The 15,226-nt window shown below is 39.1% G+C and overlaps 1 protein-coding gene across 3 annotated transcripts in view; it reads right to left on the reverse strand.

Annotated features, from left to right (window-relative positions):
* The window catches only part of HSPA4 (heat shock protein family A (Hsp70) member 4), a 41,723-nt gene that overhangs the window by 17,693 nt on the left and 8,804 nt on the right, over window positions 1-15,226 (reverse strand). For all 3 annotated transcript variants that reach the window (XM_008538297.2, XM_070571056.1, XM_070571055.1), the window contains 6 exons: window positions 13,403-13,460; window positions 10,901-11,041; window positions 8,978-9,100; window positions 5,012-5,111; window positions 4,218-4,351; window positions 1,915-2,159 (listed from right to left, as the gene is read on the reverse strand). In XM_008538297.2, the coding sequence (XP_008536519.1) occupies window positions 1,915-2,159; window positions 4,218-4,351; window positions 5,012-5,111; window positions 8,978-9,100; window positions 10,901-11,041; window positions 13,403-13,460 (801 nt within the window). The remainder of the gene's footprint in view (window positions 1-1,914; window positions 2,160-4,217; window positions 4,352-5,011; window positions 5,112-8,977; window positions 9,101-10,900; window positions 11,042-13,402; window positions 13,461-15,226) is intronic.

Genomic DNA, 15,226 nt, shown 5'->3' on the forward strand with positions numbered 1-15,226 from the left:
AAATCCATAGGCATAAAAAGTAGACTGGCTGCCAGAGGTAAAGGAAAATGGGAAGTGACTGCTTAATGGGTACAAGGCTTTATTTTGGGGTGATAAAAATGTTTTGTCACTAGATAGAGGTGGTCACTACACAACACTGTCAATGTACTAAACACAACATAGTTGTTCACTTCAAAATAGTATTTATGTGAATTTTACCTCAAAAAAAGTTAATTAGAAGAAATGCTGTAATGTCAGAAACAATCTGGTTTCCTTAGTTGAAAAAAAAAAGATTGCTAGTGAGCACTGAAGACAAAATGAAGGCTATAAAATAGAGAACATAAGAGCTATGTGATCTGACAACATAAGGTACAACTGTTTAAAAAAAAAAAAACAGCACACAGGCTAACTATTTTCAGCTTCTAAAAAGTATTCAGGAGTCCTCCCTTATCCGCAGTTTTTTATTTACCATCCAGGGTCCAAAAATATTAAATGGAAAATTCCAGAAGTAAACAATTCGTAAGTTTTAAATTGCGCGCTGTTCTAAGTAGCCTACATGATGAGATCTTGTGCCATCCGCTCGTCCCGCCCGAAATGTGAATCATCCCTTTGTCCAGCATGTCCATGCTGTATTGGCTGCCCGCCCTCAGTCACTTGGTAGCCATTCTGGGTTATCAGATCGACTGCAGACATATCACAGTATTTGTGTTCAAGTACTCCTTATTTTACTTAATAATGGCCCCAAAGTGCAAGAGTAGTGATGCTGGCAATTCAGATATACCAAAGAGAAGCTATGAAGTGCTTGCTTTAAGTGAAAAGGTGAAAAGTTCTTAACTCAACTTAATAAGGAAAGAAAAAAATCATATGCTGAGATTGCTAAGATCTACAGTAAGAACGAATCTTCCATCCGTGAAATTGTGAAGGAAAAAGAAATTCATGCTAGTTTTGCTGTTGCACCTCAAACATCTATGTATAGGAAAAAATATAGCATACATAGAGTTCAGTAATATCCATGGTTTCAGGCATCTACTGGGGAGTCTTAGAACGTATCCCCCCATGGATAAGGGAAGACTACTGTAAACCACTTACAAGTTATCTATTTGGCTCTTATAATCACATCACATTCCACTAACAATTTCTGAAACACATATTGATATGCTCCTACCAACCCCTTCCCCACTCCCCTAACACATACACACACAAAAAACTGCTGCTTAATAAAATGAAAACTATCACTTTCAAGTAGAGGGGAAAAGTGACTAGAAATTTAGTTACCAGACACAATAATCTAATCCTAGCAGATCAGAAGCAATTTCAATTTCATCTCAATTTTTCAAGGATAGCTCAGGCCACACTTCCCTAAACAAGCCATCAGTCTTGCCTGAATCCCATCAGTAGAGTTCAGATCCTAAAGAATATTTCACTTGCATCATCCAAGCAACCCAACCAAAACGGTAATATTCTGGGTGTTTCTGAGGATAGCCCTCAAATGTCAATTACCCAGAATTCTTGTAGCACTGCACAAAAGGAGCTGTTGTCCTCAAGTGATCCTAAACTACTCAAAAACACCAATTTCTGAATCAATGACTAAATCAAATTCAGTAGAGCTCTGCACTAAAGCACTCTGCCCTGATTTTATGAAAACTGATAACTTATGTATAATACATGCACAGAAAAAGAACTACCAACTTACTGGAATATTCAATTAATCAGAACCAAAACATTAGTCTACATTATTAGAATAACTAAACCCAACCTTCACATAAAAAGCAGGATCCTGAATGGCCCCTAATTTTTACGTACGGAACTGAAGTCATCATATAACCACCACGATGATTTCAAAAATTAGCTAGTTAAGACTAACACAAGCGAAGAAAAATCACAGTTCAGCTTAAATCACAGTTCAGTTTACCATCAAAATATTAATATGGTTACCTATTCATCGTTCCGGATACATCAACATCATTCATGAAACATTCAATGCTCAAAGGGAGGTCTGAAGCATTTGCACTCATCAATTTCTTGAGTTTCTCACACTCCTGAGACAGTCGTAATAATGCACGGATTTTTGACTTTATATCTAGCTTGTATTTCTTCCCAAATTCTTCACAGAAGTGATTTACTAACACCTCATCAAATTTTCTGCCTCCCAGTGTTGTGTCAAATGCAGTGGCCAGAACCTTAAAAAAAAGATAATTAATTCAAAAATTAACCAATCAACTTAAAATTTTATCATGATATATATTTAACTGGTTAATTTTAATAAGTGGGGAGTACATTAACATTGAAGCAAGGCAATGTGCATGTGTCATTTAATCATTGTTACAACTACTGTGAAAAGAAATGTTGTAATCCCTAATTTACAGATGATCCTACAAGCCTAGACAGATAGGTAATCTGCGGGTCACAAAGCTACTAAGTAGTAAAAGTGAAATTCAAAACCCAATCTCCTCATTCCAAAATCCACGCCCTCTCCATTACACCAATCTGACTCCAAACAGCAATTACATATCCAAGGCCAAACACACTAACATGTCATGTACACAGTTCTAGTCTCATCACTATCAGAAAACTGTGATAGTGACCAAAGGCCTCACTCACACTCTATGCAGTTTACTACCAAGAAAGATGCTAAAGCCTTAGCTCAGTAATTTGTTTCTATTTAACATAGAAGTCTAATTAGCTTGCCTTATCCATTTTCCAAATCTCTAGCAGATTAGAAGACAAACTAGATCTAACCAGATTCAATAACAAAAGACGGGCTAAACAAGGGATGACATCCTTACGAAGGAATAAAACGCCACAAAAACAATCACTTGAAGAATGTTAAATGTCATGGGGAAATTTTCTTAACATGTTAACTGAAGAAAAAGAAAACCAGGACACAGAACTGAATACAGCATAACTCCAATTCTGGTTTCTTAAAAGAATAGAATGAAATACACCCAACTGTTAAGAACAGTAAGGTTATATTTTTTCTTTACACATAAATGTTGTTTCCAAGTTTGGGGATATTTTTATAATGAGCATTTTTATAATTAAATTTTAATTATACTTGGAAAATTGACAGGTGAAGCTGACAGTGAAGGACAATTTAGGAAAAGAAAAGCAATGGTCACTAATGCACATCACTTTGACCCAAAGCCAAGGACAAATTATGGCCAGTATCTTCTGTTCAAAAAGGTGAAAGTATAGAATGGATTTTAGAAATAATCCTGTTAGTGATTAAAGTAAAGTTTAAACACAGAACTACACTTGGTCCATCATTTATATCTGTAAAAATCACAAATCTCTCATTTCACAACCATCCCAAAGATTTGCCTTCTTATTAAAAAAAAAAAAACAAGCAAAACCTGGAAACAGCATAAATCAGAATATAAAGTGGAAGCAAGCCTACTTTTCAAAGAAACAAGACTGTAACAAATGGAGTCTTAAAATGCTCTCCAAATCTAACAAATACTTGTTTTGGGATAGATAATCCACTCCCACCAATCCCCAAATTGGGGACAGAAAGCCAATTTAGGGCCTGGCACCAAGAACCTTGATACAGGACCCAAATAATTAAAGCAAATACCAAAAAAATCCTTGGTTCTTAAGCAAATCCTAGATAAAATCACCTAGCTAGAGAATTGATTTTATATCCCGTTTTGCAACCAGCATAAACCAGCAAATTCAACTGTGACCATGATCATCCTTCTGGCCCCCCCCGCCTTTAACACTGTTAGACTTCTGTGTGTATAAAACTGCTTTCTCCAGATCACTAGCTTTCCAGAAATCTAGAATATCACTCCTAGCCTGATTTCTTTTGGCCATTCAAGTTCTAGTCCCTCCACTCCTTTAACAGAATAATCAAAACCTTGAGATCAAGAAGAGAACACCTTTACCATCTCCTGAATCCTCAGTGTAAAATATACCAACGGACTACACGTTAAAGAATCCTAATAAGCCTGCAAAGTAAGTACTATTTTCCCCACATTATAAAATAAGAAAAATAAGGCTCAAGAATCTTAAGAGCTTTTTCCTTAAGATCTATGCTCTTTGCTTCAAACCATGCCAACTCTTGATACATTATTTTGGGATTACAACTTTCACCCCATCCCTAAATACCTAGTTTCTAGTTCAGATGGGAAGTTTCCATTAGTGAAACAAAATTCTTTAACCAATTATTTAACTTCTCTCTCATAAATTCCTAATTACCATTCACTTGTAATACAGTCTTTCAGAGAAAATACACTTACTTTAAGTTTTCCTCTATTAAATGCACATACAGAAACTTGATAGGAAGAATGTCCCATATCTACAAAAACTACATTTCTTGGTTTCTCTTCTAGGGCAGGAAGATCTTGCTTATAGATTCCATATGCTAGAGCAACTACATAAGAAAAAAAATTAAATTCACCATAATATCATCATTTAAGCAGTAAACTTAAAATCCATTTAAATAGGAAAAAGATTTGGTATATAATAAATGGGGCTGCATAAATGTTATGCTTTTAGAAAGACTCAAATTCTTTATAAGCACTGCATAATTCATTCATGAAGAACATTAACTTCCGAGAGTTAAATGCTGACATTCTCTTTGGCTACCTTAATGTTTCCAATTTCCAATTCCAATAACTTGGGCAATTTTTTCCCAAACCACTTCCCCCATTTTTCCAAACTCGTTTTCCCAGATTTCTTCTACCTTGTTCCATCTCAAACATTCCCACATATCTGGTCCCTGAGATGTTTACATCCCATTCCTCTGGCTGCACACCCACAAGTCCAAGAAAGACCAATCTTTAAACCAAAGCACTACTCCGAACACACAATAAATGTGTTCTTTTCCAAACAAACGTGATTAAATATCAGTAAGTGCTATGAAGATACAAAGTACTGTCAGATCAATTCTTCATATGTGACAGACTATCCAAAAACACTCTGACACATAGGTGGTAAGCACTCCAAGCAAAATAAAGAAGAAACTCTAGGGTTTTAAGACTTCACAACCTTCAAGTTTAAGCAAAAATTTTAGTTAATAGCCCCTCTTTACCTGCAGTAGTTTCATTCATTAATCGCAGGCAATTGAGACCAGCAATCTGTGTTGCATCCATCACTGATCGTCTTTCTGCATCAGTATAGAAGCAAGGAACCTACAAAAAACATAAAAGTTTACCATCTTAGAGATTTCCTCATTTAAAACGCATCTGCCAAAAAAGTTAGTAAAATCCAGAAAAACCCTCAAATACCTACAGCAGTTTATTCTGTGTATCATCAAGGAAGTATTTCAACCCAGTAGGGAAAAGTCAGAATATTCAGTAAGTGGTAGTGGGACAAATGAACAGTCATACAGGAAAAAAATCAAGTTGCATCCCTACTGCACATCTTATACCAAAATACATTTCAAATCAGATTTAAATGTTAAAAAAAAGAAGTCATGGGGCCAGTCCCGTGGCCAAGTGGTTGGGTTCGCAGGCTCCGCTTCAGCAGCCCAGGGTTCCCCCAGTTTGGCTCCTGGGCGAGGAGCTAGCACCGCTCATCAGGCCATGCAAGGGCGGCATCCCACGTAGCACAACTCGAAGGACCTGCAACTAGAATATACAGCTATGTACTGGGGGGCTGTGGGGAGAAGAAGAGGGAAAAAGAAAAAATCATGAGCACCAGAATGAAAGGAAATCTTTACTAAAAGAGTAAGAAGGGATTTTCTAAATATAACACAAAACTCAGTAGAAAAAAAAGGGGAGGAGAGAGATTAACAAATTTGACTCATAAAAAATTTCTAATGACCAAATGGGGAAAAATACTGGCAACTCATGTCATAAAAGGGCAAAGAGCTAATCTCTCTAACATGTTAAGAACTATAAATCAAAAGGAAGACCAGAAACTCAATAAAAGGAGCAAAGGATAGGAGTATTTTAACAGAAAGGGAAACACAAAAAGATTCTTAAATGAAAAAACGTTCAACCTCACCTAATAGAGTAAAATATTAAAATCACATACACTTTGATAGCATAATTCACCTATTAGAATTAGCTAATACATATGCTGGGCTGGTGAGGCTGTGGTCAAACAAGCCCTCTCATACATTGCTGGGGAAAGTGTAAATTAGTACAAATTTTTTAAAAGGCAATTAAACAACAGCCGTTAAAATTACAAATACAGGGCCAGCCCGGGGGCGCAGAGGTTAACTTCGCACGTTCCGCTTCTCGGCGGCCTGGGGTTCGCTGGTTCGGATCCCGGGTGCGGACAAGGCACCACTTGGCACGCCATGCTGTGGGAGGCATCCCACATATAAAGTAGAGGAAGATGGGTACGGATGTTAGCTCAGGGCCAGTCTTCCTCAGCAAAAAGAGGAGGATTGGCAGTAGTTAACTCAGGGCTAAGCTTCCTTTAAAATAAAAATTTACAAATACACATCTCCTTCGTCCCGGCAATTACACTTCTGGAAATTTAGCCTATAAATCCTACGAACTTATCACAAATAAGAGCAAAATGCTATTTGTTCAAGTTTACTCATTATTGCATTCTTTTTTCTTTTTCCTTCTTCTTCTTCTCCTTCTCTCCAAAGGCCCCCAGTACATAGTTGTATATTCTAGTCGTAGGTGCTTCTGGTTGTGCTATGTGGGACACTGCCTCAGCATGGCTTGATGAGCGGTGCCATGTCCGTGACCAGGATCCAAACTGGGGAAACCCCGGGCCACTGAAGCAGAGCGCACAAACTGAACCACTCAGCCACAGGGCTGGCCCCTCATTGCAGTATTCTTTACAATTAAAAAAAAATGGAAGCAACCTGAATGTCAAAAAAAGGGACTGGTTAAACACATTACTTACAAGCATAACTAGAGTACTCTACAGACACTATAAGGAATGAAGTACTTCTTTACTGCTACAGAACAAATACAAGATAAATTATCCAAAGTTTGTTAAAAGAAAAATGAAAGTAAAAAAGGGCCTATACAGGGGCTGGCCCCGTGGCCGAGTGGTTAAGTTCGCACGCTCCGCTGCAGGCGGCCCAGTGTTTCGTTGGTTCGAATCCTGGACGCGGACATGGCACTGCTCATCAAACCACGCTGAGGCAGCGTCCCACATGCCACAACTAGAAGGACCCACAACAAAGAATATACAACTATGTACTGGGGGGCTTTGGGGAGAAAAAGGAAAAAAACAAAACCTTTAAAAAAAAAAAAAGGGCCTATACATATTTGCTTGGGTACATAAAAACCTCTGGAAAGATGTGTAACAAAGCAGTAAAACCAGTAACCTCTGGGAAGGAAAAACTACTTACGAGGTAGCAGAAGGTGCTGCAGCTTCCCATACCTTCTTTTACAGTTTTGATTTTTTAATACTGGGACTATTACTACCTTCCCCAAGAAATAAAGTTTGTTTTAACAATAATCAACTTATAAACACAGCAAAATACACCCAGGCTCTATTTACATAGCAATCAGATATACCATAGAACCAAGAGCGAGAGCAGTGACTGTGCAGAAGAGAGTTCACAGAGGCCACAGACCGCTATTCTTAGAAAGGCCCAATGGCAAGGTTGCCCCTTTCCTGGAATCTAGGAACTTGAATGATAAACAGTTCCCTAAATTGACAGAAAAATTTCCCTAAATGATAAGAGTGGCTCACTGTGCCTAAACTGTTTGTACAATATAGTCTATGCTGCTTACTTACCTTCCTTCTGGGAGTCTGGAATTCTGGTACCTGATAGGCACAGGGTGCCTAGATGACAGACCCCCAACAGAAACTCTGGATTCCTGCGCTCAGGCAGAACTTCCCTGGGTGTGACATTTCACACATGTTGTCACTCTTGTTGCGGGAGGAATTAAGTGCATCCAGTCTGACTCCACTGGAAGGTGATTCTTGGAAGTTTGTGCCTGGTTTCCTCCAGACAGTGCCCATTACCTTTTCCCTTTATTGATTTTGCTTTGTATCCTTTCAGTGTAATAAATCTTAGCCATGAGTATGGCTATATGCTAAGTTCTGTGAATTCTCCTAGCAAATCATCAAAACTCAGTGTTGTCCTGAGAACCCTCAACAAATGACTTAATCCATCACCTTTTAACTTGATTCCAAAAGCTGGAAAGGCCACTCAAGCATCCACCCACTTAACATAAATTTTACTTCTACACAAGCATACTTCAGGATCAAAGTTAGGGCACCAGATGGAGGAAAAGAGAAGAAATATAGGAGACCAAAAGAGCTGGGAAAAAGCAGAAAGCATCTAAGAAATATGGTGCCTGTACTGAATCTGAGCTCTTTAAGGAAAGTAGCATTTCTGTTCTTCAAATCCTCAAAATGCAGTACATAGCCATAACCTACTTCTTCCTGACAAAACTGAGTTCCACTTTACTAGATAACCAAGAACCAAGGAATCCACGAGACAACAGACTGTGCAGTACAAAAGCCACCTAACAGTCCTTGCTCTGCTGATCAATGCACCAACATTAAGACAAAAGAGGCCATAAAACTAAAATATCAGACAACAACTGCAGAATGAGGAGACTCAGTGGCAAAGCCAATACAAGCTCGCAAATTTCAACTGTCCCTAAGGACTCCATCATACTACAAGCAAAAAGCTACAAACAGCCAGGCTTCCATCTAAATAGGGATATGGAAAAGACAAGATGAAGTCTACTGCTGCCTTGCCTTTAGTGCTAGATAGATAAGAGACAGCAAAGATATACAGAGATAGAAATGGAGAAAAAGACAGCATTTCTAATCGACGGTATTCAACAAACAAGTGCCTACTGTGTGCCAGGCACTATACTGGGTGCCAAAATGAATCCAGGAAGAAGTGGGATTTGAAATAAGCCTTTAAATAGGCAGAATAACAGAGAAGGACTAAGCAAAAACGAGTAGGCAGAAAATATTCAAGAAAATGAAGACCAGTTTGATAAATTCTTTAAATAACCATTACAACCTAAGGCAAAAAGAAATTTTATTTGCAATTAACAGCTATCTTCTCTCTGCTTCTTCATGCAAGTTCCCTATAATGCGTAGAGATCAAACTCACCGAAACAACACAGTCCACAACAGGCTTCTTAAGAACACTTTCCGCGGTCTCCTTCAGTTTGGACAAAAGCATGGCAGTCACTTGCTCCATGGTAAAATTCCGCTCTTCCTCCATATATTTCACCTGCAATAAAACAACAAAAGGATCTAGACTTAATATTCCTTCTTCATAAACAAAGCCTAAAATGACATCATCAGTGGACCATTATCTCAAGAGGAAATTGAAGAAAGCTAGTTTTGGAAGCAAAAATAACTCGAAGGTCACTTTTAGCTGGTCAAACATGCTATCTAGAGATGAGGACCACTAGGTAAACAAAATGTTGTAACCACCAACAAAACTTGAGACAATTACCTGTGCAGGAGCAAACTGGTGCAGCTCACCATGACCGATATTACCCCTCCATAAAGGGGTCTGGTGGTAGAAACTATTTCACCATCTGACATACCATATGTGTTTTACTTTGTTTACCGTGTTGACTTTATCATCTCCCTAATTAGGATCCAATCTAACCTGAGGACATGGTTTTTGTCAGATCTGTTCAGTGCCATAAGCCTCAACACCTAGGACAGACCTGACACAATAAACGCTTGTTGAATTTAAGAATAAATGATGAACAAAGCTTCGAGATAGCCTACCCTGGATAAAAGTCTGCAACTTAGACAACAAGAGTTACAAACTTCATATGCTGAAAGACTGTCTAGGATCAGCCCCATCCCCAATTACAATCCAGACCAGAAAATGTCACTCTTTTTTTTAGCTGCTCCAGTTCAGCTTGAACAACACCTTCTCCTCAACACCTCACTCCTCAGCCCAACCATAATTTGCTCTGGTTTAGAATCTAAGTTTCTCACTTCACTGCATGATAAAGATGGGAAAATATCCCTCCTGGTGAGCCTCTTTCTAAGCTACCTCTTCTTCCCTGCTATTTGCTAAATTCTGAGTCAATTCCTCCAACCTTGTTCCCTAGTCTCTTTGTCACTTGGCTCTTGCAATGCTTATGACTAAATCTGCCCATCCCACTTATTTCTTAATCATAAGTATCCCTCATTTCCTCACCTCCCTTTTTTACCTTTGTCCCTCCCCTGCACTCTTGATTTATCCATTACTAGACCATTCAAACTGTTCTGAGATAATTGCCACAGATATCATAAGTAAATCCAGTGATCATTCTTCAGTTATCCGAATTCTTCACTTCTAAGTTCAAGTGAATTCTCAGCTACAATGGCACAAGTGACTATCTTTTTCTCACAATTATCATCATCTCTTGAACTTTGAGTCTGTTCCCATGATCGTTATTTCTCCAACTGGGGTGTCTCAAACACCAAATCTCCCCTCTCTATACTCAGTTGCCCAGAGAGCTCAACCACCCTTTTCTGGTTTCCTCTTACCACCTCTGAGTGCAAGAGAGGCAGATGTGTCCATCCTGCCCAGCGCCAGTATCTCACTTCTTTCATATGATCAGTCCACTACATGCTTCACAAAGAGACTCTTCCAGATGTCCCAAAGATAGCAAAGACCAAACTCCCTTTGCCCCCCGAAAGAATATCTCTTTCCAACCTAAGTCCTACTGTCAAGGTATGACCATATATCCGCTAGTGACTTTAAAATCTTGACTTCTTTGCCTGATCTTCCAGAAGTCATTCACTAAAATTATACCAGAAAGACTGCTGCATCAGTAAACAAGACAAGCAGCAACGACAGTCTTAACTTTAAACATCACTACCCACTTGTCCAATCCATGTTAGCAGTGCCACCTACAACTCCCAATCAAAATCCAGATCATTCAAAATATGCCAAATGTTCTTTACCCTCAAAAGCTTTTCCTAAGGATTTGTAACCATTTTCATTACAACTTGAAATCAGAATGGTCCTGATATATAGTGACCTGATAAAATAAATACTACAGTATCTTAAGAACCTTACCTTTATACCTGTTAATCCAGTGGGCAACTGCACGATATCATATGCAAGGTTTGGCTTTTCTGCCTCCACAAACGGATCAGAGAATGCTCGGCCATGGAATCTTTTAAATCCTTGGACTGTGTTCTTTGCATTGGAAATTACCTAAGAGAAAGAATATCAGCGTCAAAGAGTGGAAAAACTAAGCAATTAAATGGGCGGGGGGGGGGGGGGTAACCTCAGATTAAATTAGCATCATTTTAACTCCACAAAGTTTCCTTCTGAGTGTCAGTTTTCTTCAGCACTAATCCTTTATGAATGACACCTGCTAGCATGTGAAGTGAGGGGTGAGGGACTTGGACCAGTCACACAGTGGCAGAGCTGGGACCAGAGCCCAGCTGGTCCTACTTCTCCATGAAGACAGGTCATTACATTATAAAAGTATTTTCTGTTCTTAGACTTCTAATAAACATTTACATAAAATGATTTTTAACTTTTAAAAATTACCCATAGTTTGTGATTCAAACTTTCCAGGAGTCAATTCGGCAATATGTATCAATTCAGAAATTCCAGTGAAAGAAATTTACCATAAAGGAAAAAAGATGACACTAAATATGCAAAGATAAATGCAAAAAGATATTAACAGAGTATTATTGATAATAGCAGAAGACTGGTAATAGCCTGGATGGTCAATAACAGGGGAATGAGTAGATGAACTATGGCATATGCATAGTGATTATTTTAGGAGGCCGGAGGACAAGTATCCATATGGTATGATCTCATTTTCTACAGGTTAGGGGGACATGTACATGCTTAGAAAGAGTACAAAAGGTTATACATTAAGATACTAACAGTGATTTTTGGATAACAGTAATACGAGTAACTTCCAAATTCCTTGTACTCTATAATTTCTAATTTCTGTAGAATAAACTATTACAATTTATGAAAAAGAATGCTAGCAAACACATTAAAAAAACTCAAGATTCAATTTGTGCTTAAGATTTACAGGCTCCTTTTCCCAATGCCTAAGTGTAACAAGCCTGAAGAAAAAACCGCAGAGCTCCTGTGCATCAGCTACGTCAAAAGGCACACAGAAGGGGGCCGGCCCGGTGGCACAGCGGTTAAGTTCGCACGTTCCGCTTCTCGGCGGCCCGGGGTTCGCTGGTTCGGATCCCGGGTGCGGACATGGCACTGCTTGGCAGCCATGCTGTGGCAGGCGTCCCACGTATAAACTAGAGGAAGATGGGCACGGATGTTAGCTCAGACCCAGGATTCCTCAGCAAAAAGAGGAGGACTGGCAGTAGTTAGCTGAGGGCTAATCTTCCTCCAAAAAAAAAAAAAAAAAACAAAAGGCACACAGAAGTCCTTTTGTAAAACAATATGAGGCCTCCAAAATCAGGTCCTGCTTCAGTAAGCTGCCAAGCAGAAACTCAATATTACAATAACTATGTCAACCTAAAACTAGGCAGGCTACTTGGGCACAATAACTATTCTCAATAACGAAAGTAAGTTTAAAAACAGGAAAAATTCACTGGAATTTTACAAGGAAAGATGTTTCAAAATAGCTCTGTACTTGCCATCCACTGCCTCCTAAAATATCTTGAATCTTTGAAAATGAGATTATAAAACATTCAATTTAATTAAAAAATCAATTGGCCAAACACCATTTTCTTAGGGTTATAAATTTTAGGCCCTGCCAGTTACAGAAAGACAGTTATTTATTCTATCTATTGCTCCAGACTGAATCATAAAAAGGTCAAACATGGCACTCCCTGATTTTACAGCACCCTCAAATACTCAGGATAACAGAATTCTTGGGGTTTTGCTGCTCTGGTTACTCAGAAACCAGCAAATATGTAAGGTTCCTGGTTTACAAAGTAAACTAATGACAAGTGTGCTCCTAACAAGTATACTTTCCTTCCTCGAGAACCTTGATTAACAAGATCTAAAGTCTTGTTAGATCAAAATCTAAAGACAATACTGACCCTAAATATGACTAAGATGAAAACTCATAACGACAGACTCTAAGGAGCATTTAAAATATCCACAGGAGCCGGCCCCGTGGCCAAGTGGTTGGGTTCGCGCGCTCCACTTCAGCGGACCAGGGTTTCGCCGGTTTGGATCCTGGGCACAGACATGGCACCGCTCATCAAACCACGCTGAGGCAGTGTCCCACATGCCACAACTAGAAGGACCCACAACTAAAAATATACAACTATGTACCGGGGGGGCTTTGGGGAGAAAAAGGAAAAATAAAATATTTAAATAAAAATAAAATAAAATATCCACAAACAAGCAAGCCTTGCTTAAACAAGATCTGGGCAAAATACATCCTAGTAGTTTGCATTAAATAGATTATACTGTTCATGCTATTTTAAAAAGCTATTTGCTTCTCACTCCACCAAAGGAGAAAGGGGATCAGGTCTACCTCTCTCAGTTGTACACCAAGCGCACTCAAATAGGTGCTGAATGGAAGAACGGACAAACTAAATAAATAAATCATTTTAGGAAAAAACAAAACTGTACCTGGCTTTTAGCTGCTGCTCCAATTGAACGATTCTTAGGACCAAAAGAAATGCAAGCCCTAGAAGATAAAACAAACATTTAAGCATCAAAACTTACTGCAACATTATATCCAAAACCATAACGGGTAAGATTTCTGAGTCTTAGCTACAAAGCCACATGTATCAACAACACATAGAAAGTCTATGATTTTGACCTTTTTATTGACTAAAACTGTCCATGGAATGGCCTGCCTCTTTTAGAATGAGTCCTGTCCTTCAGATGCTGAAGCACAAGTCTATGTGAAGACTATCCATCTACAACACTACAGAGAGGTGGACCAGCCAGTTTCCACTACTCTCTAATTCTTCAAGCCCAGTGTTCAAAATCCCAATATAAAATAATGTACCTTCATATCAATACATCAATTAAATGTTGTTCTTTGTTTTTAAAAACAGCTCATAACTTCACCAAGAAAATACTCTAAAAACCCTGAAAACAACTCGTCTTATTGTATGTAAGTAAAAAGTAATTTTTCTACAACTAGCTTCCAAGGACTCAGAATTTCTGAAAAGGAACTTCATTCTTACTTCTGAACACATTCTTCCAAATCACCAATTCATACACAGCCTGCTGGTTTGATCTATTTACTGCCTATTTTAGAAAGCAAAACTGAAACCTGCTTAAAGGTATAACTACTTTAAAACACTGTGTTTAAATTTAAAAAGTCAGTTATACTAGAGTCAATGCTTTTCCTAATATAGTCCCTATGCTTCCCCTTGTTTTTCATTTTAATTAATCCCTCTGGAACCTTGCCCCATGTTCCCTTTACTTTCACTTACTTGTCACCTCCCCTTCCAGTAGCTGCTTTCTCTCAAGCTAAACCAAGATCAAATTCACCCACACCACCCAAAAATCCTACAAAACAAAGCTCTTCCCAGAGTCCATTTCCCCCTCGTTAGTAAAGCCTCTCTTCCTCCTACTTTAATAACTGCATAAATTGCTTATGAGTACTATCTCATTTAATCCACATAAGCACCCTAAACTCATCCCCATTTTATAGGAGAGGAAACTGAGTCCCAAAAGGTATCAGCAAGTAAATTTATCCAGGGTCAGGCAATCTGAAAGCAGAGGAGTCAGGACTCTAGATCCTTTCTCCATAGTTTACACTCTAGCTCTGACCCTTACTATCCTCCCTGGATCCCTAGGTCTTCCAGGTTAGTAGAGTGAGTCAGAAAAAGGGCTTTGAAGCCATAAGCCTTGATCCAAATCTGACTACATTAGCTGACCTATTAACCGAGTAGAACTGTTTTACTTAAATAAACTTACGAGCCCTGTACAAACTGGGAGAATGCCGGGCCTCAGAGGCCCTTTCCCACCAATGGGTTAAGAACCCCTGTGAGCCAATCTCCTAGGGTAGCTGCAGGCAGCTGTGCCCTCTATTAGTATGGCATAGCCTAGATCTCATCCGATTTCCTCTGAGCCATAAGCTCTGTGAGCCTGGAATGTGCTAGTAGTAGCCTCTCAAGCAGCACAGGCGTCAAGCTCAGCCTTTCTGCAAATATACCACCGATCACTAAAACGAAAAAAATTCCTGAGCACCACTTAAATGTCTCTATCACAGCCCATACTGCCCTTTAGAAAATTGCCCAAGGGGCCGGCCCGGTGGCACAGCGGTTGAGTTCCCACATCCCACTTCTTGGCGGCCCAGGGTTCACTGGTTCGGATCCCAGGTGCAGACACAGCACCACTTGGCAAAAGCCATGCTGTGGTAGGCGTCCCACGTATAAAGTAGAGGAAGATGGGCACAGATGTTAGCTCAGGGCCAGTCTTCCTCAGCAAAAAGAG

The sequence above is a fragment of the Equus przewalskii genome, chromosome 13, assembly GCF_037783145.1.
Source record: "Equus przewalskii isolate Varuska chromosome 13, EquPr2, whole genome shotgun sequence".
Lineage (NCBI taxonomy): Eukaryota > Metazoa > Chordata > Mammalia > Perissodactyla > Equidae > Equus > Equus przewalskii.